This window comes from Miniopterus natalensis, chromosome 12, assembly GCF_054644295.1.
Source record: "Miniopterus natalensis isolate mMinNat1 chromosome 12, mMinNat1.hap1, whole genome shotgun sequence".
Taxonomy (NCBI): domain Eukaryota; kingdom Metazoa; phylum Chordata; class Mammalia; order Chiroptera; family Miniopteridae; genus Miniopterus; species Miniopterus natalensis.
In genome coordinates, this window is record NC_142092.1 from 71,195,437 (window position 1) to 71,210,597 (window position 15,161).

Consider the following 15,161-nt stretch of genomic DNA (forward strand, 5'->3'; position numbering starts at 1 on the left):
GGAGGCGGGGCTTACCTGGGAGGAGGGGCTTACTTGGGAGGCGGGGCTTACCTGGGAGGCAGGGCTTATCTCCTAGGCTGGGACTGTGACAACTATGGTCTTCCCAAGAGAAATGGACTAGTTGTCCTCTGGCCAAGAATTTCCCCACCCCAGGGAATAATGTCACATGACCAGCCCCAGCATCCTCAGGGTGGCCTTTGCTTTGGCACATTTCCAAGGTGGCACAGAGACCTGGTCCCACTCCAAAATCCAGCAGAGTCAACCTTGCACCCTGGTCCTCCCACTCTGCTCGCCCATCCCAAGGGTCCGTCCCAGACCCCCTCCCACTGGCCTGCGCAAACAGAACAGCAGTGGGCTGACTTACGTGGGAGCAGAATCTCTCAGGGGGGTCTCCGCATGTGATGCCCGAGGGCTCCACCTTCACCTTGACATAGTCCTTCAGGCGCATCACCTTGGGCTGGCAGGCGTAGAACTCCCAGGTGGGGCCCTCGTCTGAGGTCACCCAGGATTTGCAGATGTCATAGTCCCCGGAGGCCAGCGGGAGGCAGTGCAGGAGGAGAGCCAGCAGGCCGAGCATGGCTGTGCAGTCCAAGGGGTGTAGCCCAGAGAGGCCCTGGAGAGGCAGCGGCTGGGTCAGGCGGGACTCGAGGCCTCAGCATGGAAACGCCACATCTGCCAGGGAGTGGAGGCCGGATGTCCCAGGGCCTTGAGCACTGCCGAGGAACAGCGAGGAACTTGTTTTCCCAAAAGGCCGATACGGAAACCTCAGAGCCAGCGTTTCTCAGACTGCTGATGGGCAGATCAAAAAGTTGCCCATAACTCGGTGTCCTTCTGACCTTGGCATTACACCTCTCCCAGAGGTGAACCTGATCAACTCGGGCAGACTCTCAAATTGTGACAGCGGGTGGAAATGGGATAGGGTGGAAACCTGCAGGGATCTGGCATGGGGCCGGATCAGATTGCCTTTAATTCCTGTCCTTCCAATCAATCCTGGTCTTTAAAGGGCCCTCCATGTGTGATGTGCTCGACACCACTGCAAAACAGCCCTCTGGCCTGTGTTGTAAAGATAAAATAAAATCAGGAGGTGGACCTGTGAGCTGGAAGCATGTTCCCTCTATGGGACTGGACTTGGCATCTCAGACCCATAAAAGAGATTTCTTTTCATATGGGTTGAAAGTGACAACAATTGTGTGGCTGGACTGGAACATAAAAAAGCTACTGCGGTGGATAACTGGGGAGAAGCTTATTTGGCTCTGTCTTGGTGGGGACAGGCACTAATGGGGGCCGGCTGACCTTGGCTGGTAGCCATTGGCAACTTATTATGAAGTTTCTGGGACTTCAGCTCAATCCATGCAGGTACCCAGGGCCTGGCTTGTCTTTCATTGTAAGAGGGGAGGAGAGCTCATTAGCAACAACACCTGCAACAAATTAAAAAGAGAAGAGGGATAAGGACGCATAAGAACAAAGGCTCCCTGGCAAAATGTGCAAAAAACGAGGCTGCATTAGCAAGGTCTCCTGAGGAAACTGGGTTATTTTTATTAATATCGGAGATGCGCATTTGGAGACGGGGAGCGTTATTAAAAAGGTGCCGCGTTCTCTCCTCACTCAGTGGGGCTGCTAGGCCTGCAGAAGTGCCCCTGCTTGGGGTTGGCGACTCCCTAAAACATCCCCAGGAGCCAAGATTGAGTGGTTGCTTTAAAATACCACGACCAACGAGTCAAAAGGTCAAAGCACAGATGAGATTGTAACCATAAGCGCCGGTGGGACTGTGTGCACAGGCAAGCAGAGTGGTCCACGGGTGGGCCAATGGTTAGGAACCGGGTGCTGACAAACACCTCTCCAAACTCGGAAGCGGTGAGTTTCATGTTTAAGAAACCAGGCATGTTGGAGACTTCAACAGAAGTGACGATAATTTGTCATTCAGATTTTTCTGATCAAGGCCAGCATGTTGCAATCATCCTTAGAGGGCATGTTTATAAACGGATCGCTATTATTATTATTACTGCTTTCTTATTCTAAGCTACCGGTAATTATTTAAAAGCCCAAATAGATGTGACTAATACGAATGTTATATTGAGAAAAACATGAGCCCGGTAATGTGCTGTGTTCCCAGACACTTGATCCATCAGCAGGAGAATCTGAGTCCAGCCAGTGTGGGATCCTGACCAAAAACAAAGCCAACAGGGCAAAGGTCACCGCAGTGAGTCACAGCAGGAGCGCCTGCGCTATTAATTATGCTGGTTAGCATGCCTACAATTATTGCATCTATATTCCCCAACCGCTGCAGCATGGGTGCTAACCAGCCCGACGCTCCCCTGGCACCCCCTCCAGCCCCTGTACATACAGGGTCCCTGAAGAGTCAGCTGTTTCCAGGAAACCCCATTGTCCACCCAGACACAAACGCACTCCTGCCCACAGTGACAAACTGGGAGGGGCGGTCGCTGTTCCAAGGGGGCTGGGGACTCAGCACCTCCCCGGGAGAAGCCAGGGCCCCCGGCTCCAGGCCCAGATCGTAAATCTGAATTAAGGCGGCCCCTGCCCTTCTGTCTGGCTGAAGCGCTCTTGATGGAGATGGATGGGGGGCACGGGAACCACATTTTCGTGCCTCCCCTCTGGCTGTTTAAAAGAGAAACCTGTTCTAGAGCCTGCCCGGCCTTGAATGCGCTCCTGGCTAGAAAACTCTCAGAAAGAGCCCGCCTGGCGACTATTTTTACAACCCGAGAAAATGTAGTAAAAATAAAATAGAGCGGCCTGCAAAGGTTTGGATGCTTCTGCCCAAGCGAGCTTTGTGCCGCCCAGAAAACAGCAGGTCCCTAATTAATTCTTCCAGCCGCTCGGGAGCCCCAACTGTTCGCTAACAGGTAGGGCGCTCCCGAGACGGCGGGGGAGGGGGGGCTCCGGCGGGCCGGCTGCGGGGGGGGCCCCCCTTCACCCGCAGGACCCGCGGCTGCTGCGCCGCGTGGGGCCGGGAGGCAGCGAGGCCCGGAGGCCGGGAGGCCCGGGCAGCGGCGCGCGGGGCCGCTGGCAAATCGAATAACCGCATTGTTGTCTTAAATGCCACGCATCCCCCGGAAAATGCGGCGGACAACAGCCAAATCTGCCGGGGGCGGCGGTAACGAACGTGTTTACAACCAGTCAGTCCATCAACCGGGCGTCGCTGCGCCGCGGGGGGAGCGAACTGTGCACTCGGCGCGCGGATATTACGGGCGGCTTCTGCCGAAGAGAAAAGCAGGCAGGGGGCGGAGGGGCGCCCCGGCCCCCGGGATCCCCGGCGCAGAGCCGGAGGGAGACGCCCGCCGGGAAATCGAGGGAGACGTGGTCTCCCGGTGGACCGTTTGCTCCTCGGAAAAGAAATCTTCACCTGGTATTATTAAGAAACTGCGGCTCCCGAAACAAATGGAATCGATGCGCTTTATTTTCTTTTAAGAGTCCTCGGGAGCCGAGGGGGAGGGGGGGTTGATAGCAAGGGTATTAAAACCCGAAAATTAGATTTTACCAGGATTTCTGAACTCCGATTTCTCAGTCTTATTGAATTAGCGCCTCTCCGAGCTGGCTCCTCCCGGACTTGCCGGCTGCGCCCTCGCCTCGTGGGAAACTTGCCGCCGTGGGCGCGGAGCCCCTGGGGTCGCTGGAGAGGGGGGGGCGCGCTGGGGGCTTCTCCAGGGACCCAGCCCACCCCACCCCGAGGCGCGCTCTCTCCCTTCCCAGCAGGGCAGCCGACGAGGGTGAAACCGCCTTAAGGGGGTGGTGCCGGGAAGAAAGGGGGAGCCCGCCGCCAGGGTTACCTTCCGGACCCCCGACCCCTCCCCGCCCGGGGTTGGGTCCAGCAGGTGCCCCGCTCACCGCCGGCTTAGGGAGCATCGGGGCTCCGGAGGCCCCAGTGCCCCAGCCCGGGAACAGGAGCCTTCTCCGGCTCCCCACAACCCCCCATGCTCTCTCTGCTACCCCGGAGCCCCGAAAAGTTGAGCGCGGGGGTGGGGCGCGCGGCAGAGGCCTCGACCCGCCGCTGGGGCCGCGCGCTCAGCTCTCCGCCGCGCGCGCCCGGGGTCCCGGGGAATCTGCGCCTCCGGGGGGCTGCCAACCGCGTGCACAGCACATGGACCTGCGGGGTAATCCCGCGGCGGCTTTTTGTCTTCTGAAGTTGAGTGCAAGCCGCGGGAACAATTAATAACCACGCTCTTAATGAAGACGGGCCGGCACCGAGGCTGCCCCCTCACTGGGTGGGTGCAGCCTCCCTTAGAAAACCCCGAGCGAAGCGTCACAAATGAGTGGCACCCTCTCCCCTGCCGCCCCCCCCCCCCCCCCAGGCAGCAACTTACTCCGGAGCCGGCGACCCCGCGAGCCCCCGGCCTCTTCCCGCCTTCCGGCCGCTTCTACTCCCCCATCGGTGTGCCACGCGGATCGAGGTTCGCCACTGTCCCCAAGCCGGTCCCTGCGCAACCCCCTCCCCCCTGAGCCCGCCCCTCCCCGGCACGGAAAGAAGTTTCCAGTCCCGGATGGCCAAGAGTTTCTCCGGGCAGCTCCTGCAGACTCAGTTTTCGGAGAACAGGAAGGGGGTGGGGGGTGGGCGGGGGCTACAGAGGTGGCAATTAAATTGCGGTGGGGGAGCGGCGCGAGAGAAGGGGTGAGTTCCTTTTTACAAACACAACCACATGCACCCCCACCCCACACGCGCGCGCGCGCGCACGCACACGATGGAAAAAGACCCGGCGGGGAAAAGCCAGCCTGGAAGGCGAGCTACTCCTTCAAGACGCGGCCGCAGATGCGCACTCACACGCCCCTCTCCGCCGCTCGGTCCCGCGCTGGCGCCGCCGCCCAGCAACTTTTGCATCCGAGCCCCGCCGGGCGGCCGTCAGGGGCGCCCGGGCCCGGGGGCGCCGGCGCGGCCCCCGAAGCCCTTCCAGGGGCAAGCCGGCTGCGGGGCTGCGGCGCCCTCCCCGCGCCCGCCTCCGGCTCTCCCCGCCCGCCTTACCCCGGCTCGGCTCGCTCGGCTGGGCTCGCAGCGCCGGGACCCGCGAGGCCGAGGACCGCCGCCCGCCCCGGTGGCGCTGGCCGGGCCGAGGCCGAGGGCTGCGGCCGCCGCTCCTTCCCGCGCCGCTCCCGCCGCCGCCGTGGCCGTCAGAGTGGAGCTGGGGAGCCCTCCGGCCGCCGGGGGGGCCGCCGGCAGCCGTCCCGGAGACGCGGGCCGGGGGAGGGGGCCGCCCGCGCCGCCAGCATCGCCCGCCCCGGCCGAGCGGGAGGTCGCCGCTAACAAGTGCAAACTTTTTGGGCCCCCTGGGCGGCTCGGGGAGGACCCGCGCGCGGGCGCCCGGCCGCCCCCGGCCCGGGTGGGCTTCGCGGCGGCTCGTCGGGGCGCCGGGGCATCCCCCCCGCGCGGCGCGGGCCAGATGGCGGGGCGCGTCACGGCCCCCCGGCACTCCGCTCCAAGTTAATGCCGCGGCGAGAGCCTCCTGCCATCACTCACGATCACCATCGGGCTTTTATCTCTCGGTCTGAGCCGGCTGCGTAACTTCCTCTGTGCGGCTCGAGCTCACCATCCCACCGCGGAGCACGGTCCTCTTAAAGGTGCAGGAGGAAAATACGGCGCGGCTCGGGGGACGCGCCACGGCCCGGGGAGGGGCGCGGCGAGCGGGGCGCCCGGCGGGCCCGCGGCCAGGGCGGCCCCAGCAGGCGGCCCGCGGGGGCGCGCCTGCCCTGCGGGGGTCGCTGTCTAAGCATCTCCTCCCCGCCCGGGGGCCGGCGGGTCCCCGCGCGCAGGGCGCAGCCTCAGCCAGCTGGGGTCAGGTGCCGCCGGGCTGCAGCTTCCTTTCCCGAAACCCAGGGGCCTGACCGGGTGCCAGCGCCCATGGGCGTGGGGGCTGCCCCATCCGCACCAGGGAGGGGGCCGAGTGAGTCAGTCCGCCCACCCCAACAGCCAAGGGCTCAAGGCTGCGGCTCTGACTCCCTCCGTGAAGTGCTGCCGCCCAGAAGGCCCCCCCCAGCACTGGGTAAAGGGGTGGGTGGGTGGATTTGGGGAGATGGGGAGGGGGAGCGATTTGAGCGCACAACCAGAGCCTGAATACCAGCTGACACATGCCGCCTCCACCCTGATGGGCCCTGCTTTTGAGAAGACAAGCCATCTCCGGAGGGAGAGCGGAGTAGGGGGGCAGGAGGGGCTCACTCCCTGGTTAGCAGGGGAGGAGGGTGTGGGAGGACTCCTGCAGGGGCCAGGGCACAAGCCACCCAGTGGGCAACCCTGCACAGCCCTGGGCTCTTCAGTCCCCTGGAGGTTTCCTGCCAGGCTGACTCCCAGGGCGGTGGGGAGAGCTTCTGGTCTTCCAGGGGGACAGACGTGTGGCTTCAGGTGCTCCTGGCCTCCCCCAGGGTGGGTTCTCACTGCAGCACAAGCAGACAGCTCCATCATTTAGATGCAACAAGAACAAAGAGCCTGAGGACAGAGACAGAGAGAAAGAGGCCTGGGTCCAAGGTCACAGAGGGTGTCAGGAATGGGAGCAAGATGTGGCACCTCAGTGCCCCACCCCTCCGCCATCTCCTACCTCCGCCTTAACCCTTCCTTGCTCTTGGCTCCCCTTAAGCTTGCAGAGGGGCTGGACTGCTGAATCACACTCAGACTGTTGTCACAAAGCAGACAGAGGATGCAGAATTAAAGACCGTCATGTGCTTTAATAATAATAATAATATTTGACATTTATTGAATATCTGTTTTATGCCAGGCTCCATGCAAACCAGATTGTGTATTATCCACTGATTCTTCCCAACAGCATTGTGACCTAACTCCTTTCAGCCAAGTCCCAAGGTACAGCTGAAGCTTGCAGATGTTAAGGTACTTGCCCAAGGTCACACAGCTAAGAAAGTCTCTAACCTGGGAGGCAGGGTTCTCAGGCCCTCAGGTGGAACTCTGCCACTACCTGGCTTGCTGCTTAACTTGGGGCACTGCACAGATTGCTTGTGGGCCTCAGTTTCCCCATCTGTGAGATGTGAATTGTGAATCCTTTTTTCCCAAGGAGGGGTCAAAAAAGGCCATCAAGTGGCACATGGGCTCATGGGCTCAGATCCCACCCGTCAAAGAGGGGCCCACCCCATAAAGCTGTCCTGGAGAGCAGTCCCTCGACAGCCCCTGGATGCCTGCTCCCAGGCCTCAAAGCGTCCAGCAGGAGGAAGCTCCTCCTCCAAGGAGAACACTTCTCAGTTTGATTTTTAAGCATTTGGCCTGCAGGCAGCAATGCGGGGCACAGTGTGGGGCTCCCTCGCAGGCAGGGTGAGTGATGACCCGGGCCAGCCCTCACCCTGCTGTCGCCCCGCCCCCTCCCCAGGCAGGCCGTCAATTCCTGGGGAACGCCCTGCTCCTCCATCATCACCCGGTCTGGCTGCTGTCAGGACAGCCAACAAGACACGGAGGAGGGTGCTTCTTATTGTGGTTCTTTAACACACTAGAGGGACCCTCCCTGTTACTGCCCGGGTGGTTTCTGTGACCTGTAGGCAAAGCCAGAAAGACCGTTTAAAACAGCTCTCCAGCCCCACCTCTCCAGGACTCCCTGCCTCTGCAGCAAGCTGAGGCCCACAGGCTTTTGCAGGGACCCATTCAGGACCCTGCCTCCCGTTTTCCCATTTGCAGACCCTGGGAATTATGAGGGAGTGGAAAGAGCACTGACCCGAGAGTCAGGATAATGGATTTCTTTCGGTTCGGCCCCTAACTAGCTCTGTGGCCTGGGGTCATCACTTCCCCGCTCTTGGCCTCAGTTTCTCCATCTGCAGAATGAGGGGCTTGGCCCCGGAAGGCGGTGGCTTTGCGGTGATCCTGAGTTGACAGCAGGCCAGAGCAGCCTCCGAGAGTCGCACCCCTTCCACGTGAACGATGAAGTGCTTATTTCCCACGATGGGGAGCAAATTGGATTCCGGGTGGTCAAGGGACGTGCGTTTTTAAACTTCATTGCGGTACTTTTGACAAATGACCTTTTCCCAGCGACGAAAAGAAGCCAAGCACCAGGGTAGGAAAGTGTTAATGAATCTCCCCCCCAAAAATAATTGCTGGCTCCCTCTCACCAGCAGCCTAATCATCCTCTTCATTGGTGGGATTTTGGCTCCACTGCACAGTTTTAATTTGAATTGTGTATGTGGCATCTACTATCAAAAAGCATCTGCAGAACAATGCATTTAATTCTGTTCCATCTGTTTTTTTTTAAAGGAGATATATATAAAAGGATATATAAGGAGATATATGTATATAGCTGTATGCATAGATGCATATATATATACGTGTATATAATAAAGATAACAAAGTATGAACAGGGAGGTGGGACAGCGGCAGGCTTCCTTATACATGTTCTTTCTGGGTTGCTTGACTCCTTAACAGTGAGGAAATGCACATAGGTGGGGTAGACGCGTAACAGGAAATTATCAAGTCGCACAGAGCAGTGATCTACTGGCTTTGCAATGAGAGGTAACACATGACGAGGTCCAGGCCTCTGGAGATTGCCGAGAGAAGGCAAATTTTGCTGCAGACAGACAAAAGGACAGACAGACAAAATGAGCCCACACCACTGATTAAAGGCAGCCTACATGTTCCCACCCTTTGCCTTGTTCACGCTCTCTGTTAAGCCAGACCAAGATTTTGATTTGTCCCCTTGACCTTGAGCAGTTGAGATGTGGCTGTAAGTAGGTGGTAAGATCCTGGGAACTAGCCCAGGAGACCATCCTGGAGTTTCCAGGCCGGCCTGGGCCCTTCACTCCCGCAGCCGGGGCAGGGGCGGGGTGGGGGGGAGAGACCAAGCCCCAAGCCCAAGGCCTTCGCCAAGGTGACACCTCCAGGCGGGGGCAGGGGCTGCGAGGAGCACCCCGACTCCTCTCTGTCAGTTCTCCGCTCTAAGCTCCAGACCATACTCCCATTAATTATTATTACCTTATTAATCATACTGTGATTAATTCAGTAATGGGGATTCATAATTGATTGCATTTTACATGGCGCCTCTCAGCCGCTCGTCTCCCAAGATGGGCGCTGCTGCCTACGGCAGGAGACGCGCACGCAGAGCGCGCTCTTTGCTCGCCTGCATTTTGTTGGATAAACTTGTCTGCCAGAGGCGCGGGGCTAATGGTGTTGGGCAGACTGGGCTTGCCAGCCCCAGCTCGGTGCCCATCTCCCTGGGGGGTGCAGCGCCTTCCCTCCCGCCGCGCCCTGCCTTGCCTGGCGTGGCCATGCCCTGGGAACCCCGCAGACCCCGTTCCCTTGGCAGGTTCGTCTGCCTGGGCCCCAGGCTGCTGGGCAAGGACAGCTTGGGCTCCACAGGGAGGCGGTACTTCAAGTGGCACTGGACCAGGGCTCTAGAGTTTGACGCTTGGGTGTGAGTCCTGCCTCTCCTGTTAATTAGCTGTGTGACCTTGAGTAAGCTACTGCGCTTTTCTGCCTCAGCTTACCCAAATGAAAACCAAGATGAATGAAAGTCTCTCTTTCTAGGGTTACTGTAAAATTTACATGCAATGATGCACATAGTAAGTAAGTGCTCAATGAATGTGAGCAGACTGCTTCCCGCAGTAGCAGCAGCAGCAGTGCTGTGACTAGGCCAATCTCTTCCCTTGTTTGAGCCTCAGTTTTCTCAGCTATAAAATGGGACGACTGGTCAGCTTTGAGGGTTCCTTCCAGATCTTCGATAAGTGCTCACTATAGCAGGGGTTGGGATTCAGGACTTCAGAGCCAAGCAGCCCTGGAAGCGCACTCCAGCTCCATTTCCTAGCTGTGTGACCTTGGGCGAAGAACTCACCTTGCCAAGCCTCGGCGGCCCCCTCTGGAAAGTGGGAATCATGACAGTGTCCAAGCCTGGGCTTGGTGTGAGGATTTAAGGAGTGGCTTGGCTTCTGGGAAATGCTTTGCACAAGGTGGCTCTGGTTCCACCCCACCTTGGTGCACACCAGCCCACGATGTCCCCATGTTTCCGCTTTACCACCACCTGTGAAAGATGCTGTTAGCCTCCCACCGTTCAGGCGAGAACTCCGAGGCTGGGTCTGTCCTGGGCGATTCTGTTAGGGGTTAGCCAGGGTCGGTATCCGCACCCCGGCCCGTGGATGGGCTCACCGATGTGTGGTCTCTGAACTAAGCGGGCTACTCCAACATTGTTTTCTTCCCGACAGTCTTGGGAGGGGACTGGCATTGCAGTCCCCACTGTTAGCAGAAGACCTGGGAACCCAGAGTGGGCCGGTGTCTTCTCCAGGGCACATAGCAAGCGAGCGCCTGGGGGAGCCATCAGAACAGGCTCTGCTGAGTGGGTGGATGTGCCCTGGGCCACATGCCTTTGCCTGCTGAGTCTCTTCCCACGCCCCCCCCCCCCCATCCCTCCACACTGGCTGGGTTTCCTTCCACAAGGGACTGTCCCATTCCTGAGCCCCAGGCAGCATGGCAGAGAAGAGAGCTCAGCCCAGGAAGAGCCCGGCTCCTCCCAGCCAAGCTGCTCAACTCCTTCGCGAGGCGTGGCTGCTGCAAGGAGGGAGCCCCCTCCCCAGTTCCTGGGGCACCAGCGGACAGCTGGGGTTTCAGCCCTGTTGGTGCCCAGTCTGTGCCCAGAGCGCCTTTGGCAGATAGCAGGTCTCTGGTCCAAAGGCCCCACAGGCAGAACCAACTGCTGCTCACATCTGTGCATTCGGGGTCTCTGGGGTCCCCCAGGTTTGGGAGATGGTGATGCCAAGAGCGCTGGCCTCCCTCTCTCAGCAGGAACCCTGCCAGTTCAGATCTTAGGGGACACTTCCTTGCAGGGGACACCGGTTTACCCACTGAGCACCTACTGTGTGCCAGCACCCTACAGGGCCCTGGGGATGCAAATGGTGACAATTCCACTGGGTCCTGCCTCCAGAGTGTGGCAAGTCTTCCCAAGATTATCCGTGTCATAGGCACCAGTCTGCCTGTGCACCTCACAAAGGTTTACTAAGCACCTACTATGTGCCAGACACTGGCAGGCCAAGCTAGAGAGGCGGTTGAGTCCGGGGAAGTGTGAGTGTGTGTGAGTGTGTGTATGTGAGTGTGTGAGTGTGTCTGTGAATATGTGTGTATGAGTGTGTGAGTGTGAATGTGAGTGTGTGTACACACATGTGGGCAGGCCCACTGTGAGTGTGCCAGCTCGGCAGCATCACCAAAAAGCGCCAGGCGACCCACAGTTGGCTGCAGAGGCTGGTCCTAAGTCAGGATGGCAGAGAGGAAAGTGCGAGGCACGAGCACCAAGAACAATAAACCCCGGGCTCCCTGGGGATGCAGACCTCGACGGCCACCTCTCTGAGCCTCAGTTTCCTCATGGGTCAAGCGGGGATAATAATAGTGCTACTTCCTGGGGGTGGGGTGCTGCAGACCCCGAGGGAGGTGCCCTCATTTGGTTCCGCCGTGCGAAAGGGGACACGGAGGCTCAGGCAGGTGGAGCGATTTGCTCCGTGTCCTGCGCCAGGAGGAAGCCAGACCCAGGGCAGCGCCTCGGCCCCACCGCGTCGCCCAGGCCGCGCGCTCTCCGGGCGGCAGGTTCTCACCCGGTGCCGACTGGCTCGAGCGGGGGCTGCCCGAGGGTCCGGGCGCTAACATTCCCAGGTGAACCCGGCCTCCCAGGTCCTCTCCCGATGCCGGCGTCTAACCCCCCAGTACAAATGTTTCCCTGAGTGATCAGCAGAATGACAGCTCCCTAAGGACAGGAGAGACGCTCACACGCCAGGCACACGCTGGGTGAGACCTGGCCGCGGGGACCCAGAGGCAGCAGCCGGGAAACAGGCCCGAGACGCCCGGGAAGCCTCGCAGCGCACAGCGGAGCGCTCTTTTCACGGCTAAGTGGCCCGACGTGTACCAAGCAGCCATGACATGCCTGCAGGGCCCGGGGCGCCTGAGGACCAGGCTGGAATTCCTCAGCCACAGGTGACAGGACCACTTCCAGAGAGAACCTGCTAGCACGAGGGTCTGCTGCTGTTCAGCTGGTCTGCACCGGGACCGCAGGCCCTGTTTGCTGGGATACGTCCATGCTTCATGCATTTACCAGTTGGTAAGGACCCACTGCCGGAGTCCCTGGAGGCTCCCACACCATCCTGTTTTCCAACCTGCATTTCCAGGGCCCTTCCTTGGAATCCTGCAGACCTTCCCCACAACCCAGCAGCTACCCGGGCTTGCTCCTGGCACAGCAGCAGGGCCCACCAGGCCCCACCCCTGCCCTCGCCTGGCACCTGCTTGGATTGGTCAGCACCTGTGGCCCACAGGTTAACTATTCGAATTATCACTGCTGATGGCACACACCCACATACACAGAGCCCAGAGTCTGGGGTAACGGGTTGTTTGCTGTCCCACAGAGTCCCCTGTGGGTGGCTTCAGGAAGACCCCACTATGCCCAGGCTCATTGGGTTGGCCCCCTTGGGGTCTCCCCACATTAGGGCAGGAAGACAACCTCTGGTCCCACAGGTGCCTCAGAGTGCAGCACCCACCCACAGGGGTGCGGTGGCTTCTCGGGCTCTGTGATTCCCTGCCACCATTAACCTCTCTCCAGCCAAGCCCACCCACCACTCTGCGCTTTATAACTAGGGAAATAGTGGCTTCTGCTTGTAGGGAGGGAGCGCTCCTCCGGCCGCCCTGGCTGCTCTCTCTCAAACAGACTCTGGGATGGAGGGTGCAGGGGCCGGGGAGCAGGGGCCAGTTCCAACGGGCAATGCCACCTCCCAGAGGGCTGTGCTGGTCCGGCTCCCAGTTACCAGGACGCTGTGCCTACTAGTTGTGGCTGTTTGGCAATGGATTCGTCATGTCTGTCTGGAACAGGGGGTGCGTCTCTGTCCACCCCACAGAGAGCCCAAGTACAAATCGGTGCTTGGGAAAGGCTTCTAATCGAAGGCAATGTTAAGCATGAACCAAGCAGCCTGCATTTCCTGAGCATATACTGTGAGCAATTACCTGGATGATAAAGGAGCAACGTTCCTGGGAAATTTGAGGGTCAGTTTAGGTACCCCCCCATCTGTTCATGAGTTCCCTCTACAGTTATTTATTGAGTGCCTACTGTATGCCAAGCTCTGCGTTGGGGCTGGAGAGGCAGACCAGCACCTGCTCCAGCTTAGTGTGGGGAGACTGGCAAGGTGAGCACAGGCTGGGGGTGCAGCCCCGGTGGCAGGGGTGGGGGGTGCTGCCTCGGTGGCAGGGGTGGGCCCAGCCCTGCTGTCCTCCCAGGCCCTGGCAGAGCCCTGCCCCTAGGACCAGCCAGGGTTGTTAACATCCTGCTGAGTCAGGGGGCTCTTGAGTGTCAGCATCACAAGGAGTTAGATATTCTTGACTCCTGACTGCCCTGTCCCTGCCTCCTGCTCCTTCCCCGGCCTCTACCTGCCCCAGGCTGTCAAGAAGGCAGCAGGTGCTGACAGAAAGAGGTCTGGCTTTGGAAGAAAGAGCTGTAGGGGAAATCAGACCTTGGGGGAGAACAGGTTCAAATGCCCGCTCTGCCACTCATTAGCCCGCCGTGAGAAACGTCACCTCTCTGAGTCCCCTCATTTACGAAAAGGAGATGAGAACAGCAGCTGCGCAGACTGTTAATGCCAGGGCCTGGCCCCTAGCAGGGGTTAAACAGTGATGGCTGCTCATCCGAGTCCCCACTGAGACCGTTCCATGCGCCTTGTCTGGGGAACGACACAGAAGCAGGGTGGGTCGTTCTACCCTCGTGAAACTCAGGCGGTCGGGAGGCAGGTGGTCACAGGGGCCTACAATGGGGGACCCCGGGACCCTTCAGCTCCCCCCAGAGCCTATGCTTCCCACCCCCATGGAGCCCTCCCACACTGTACCACGATTCCTGGTCACTGGCGCCCCTCCCCACACCCCCACAGGCCGTAAGCTCCATGTGGGACCACCCTGCCTGTCTGGGTCAACACAGACCTCCCAGTGCCCGGCCCACAGGAGGTGCCCAATAAATGTTTGCTAAATGAACGAATGGACAAGCAATGAGTGAGAAGAGGGGGCGATGCTGTTGATTTTAAATCACTCCTGTGTACACAGGTATGGCTGAATAATTAGTAGTTTAATAAGATCAGCATAGCTGCTAATTGGAATATGAAAATCAAATTCTTCTAGTTCTCCCCCCCCCTCCGGCTCTCTCCCTCCCTAGTAGAAGTGTCTTAGCGTCAGCTTTGCCAAGTTACACACTAGGCTCTGACCATCACAGTCCTGGAAGGTCTCCTAAGTGTTCTGACAAGAAATGAGAGACAGGTCTGCCCCTGTGTTACTTGGCATCACTGCCAATCGAAACAGCCCATCTGAGCTCTTCTGCCCCGGCTGCAGTTCCCGGGCCCCAAGACCCTCCAATCCAGAGAAGACAAACACAGCCGCGCACAGCCCACTGTGGACACCCAGCACCCGCCTCGGGCTCCCTCCGCTCGCACATCCCTCACGATGTCCTGTGTGCGATGCGACAGGAGGGGGAGGGAGGAAGAGGAGGGGAAGGCAGTGATCCATCGGAGACCCGAGGACCAGCTGATGGACGGCGGAACCAGTGGCACCACCAAGCGGCACCGAATCATTGGACGTCGTGACCCTGATGTCCTGAAAGACTCCAGAAGTGCGTTCCTCCTCCTGACCTCAGTGGGCATGTGGGTTAGCTGGGGAGGTGCAGAGAAGCTGATAGTTCAAGGGCGTCTCCGAAACGTAAGTGGGTGCTACAGGTAAAACCTCCAGAAGACAGTTAATTCCTGACACCTGCCTTGATGCAGTCACCCCTGCCGTCCCCCTTTCATCCCTTAGCCGGCCACGCTAGCTTCCCATCGCCTAGAAGACAAGGGTTCAAAGTGACCCTTAAGTGTCAGCCCAGTTTACCCTCACCATCCCCATCATGATGCCCCCCCACCCCCGCTCCACTTGCCTCAGTCAGTGGGAGCCAGGCTGGCCCCCAAGCATGTCCCCCAGGATGCCCCCTGCCGGACGGAGGTGTCTTCCACTGGGAACAAAAGTGTAGATACTTAAAGGGTGGGTGTGAGCCTCAAGCCCAGGCCCTCTGCCTCCAGCGATCTCCAGGGCCTCCTCCTACATGGCTTCAGAGGCTGGCACCAATGCTCCCTCCTCTGAGAAGCCGCCCCTGGCCTTCCTGCCTGGAAGAACCCCCAAGCCTCCCCCCCCCATTATTCTGTGGGGAGATGGCACAGCTTGGTGATGAAGCTCATGGCTCTGCAGGCAACCAACTGGCGCCGAG

The 15,161-nt window shown here is 59.4% G+C and overlaps 1 protein-coding gene across 4 annotated transcripts in view; it reads right to left on the bottom strand.

Annotated features, from left to right (window-relative positions):
- The window catches only part of NTNG2 (netrin G2), a 53,629-nt gene extending 48,600 nt beyond the window's left edge, over positions 1-5,029 (bottom strand). Inside the window, exons 1-3 of one of the 4 annotated variants that reach the window (XM_087823008.1) lie at positions 4,320-4,381; positions 1,294-1,418; positions 365-713 (exon numbers count right to left, since the gene is read on the bottom strand). In XM_087823008.1, coding sequence (XP_087679134.1) covers positions 365-577 — 213 coding nt within the window. In that variant the 5' untranslated portion in view covers positions 578-713; positions 1,294-1,418; positions 4,320-4,381. Of the gene's footprint in view, positions 1-364; positions 1,419-4,319; positions 4,382-4,972 lie in introns of those variants that run through there. The other 3 variants (XM_087823007.1, XM_087823006.1, XM_087823009.1) reach the window with 3 other exon arrangements.
- Positions 5,030-15,161: the final 10,132 nt, after the last annotated feature.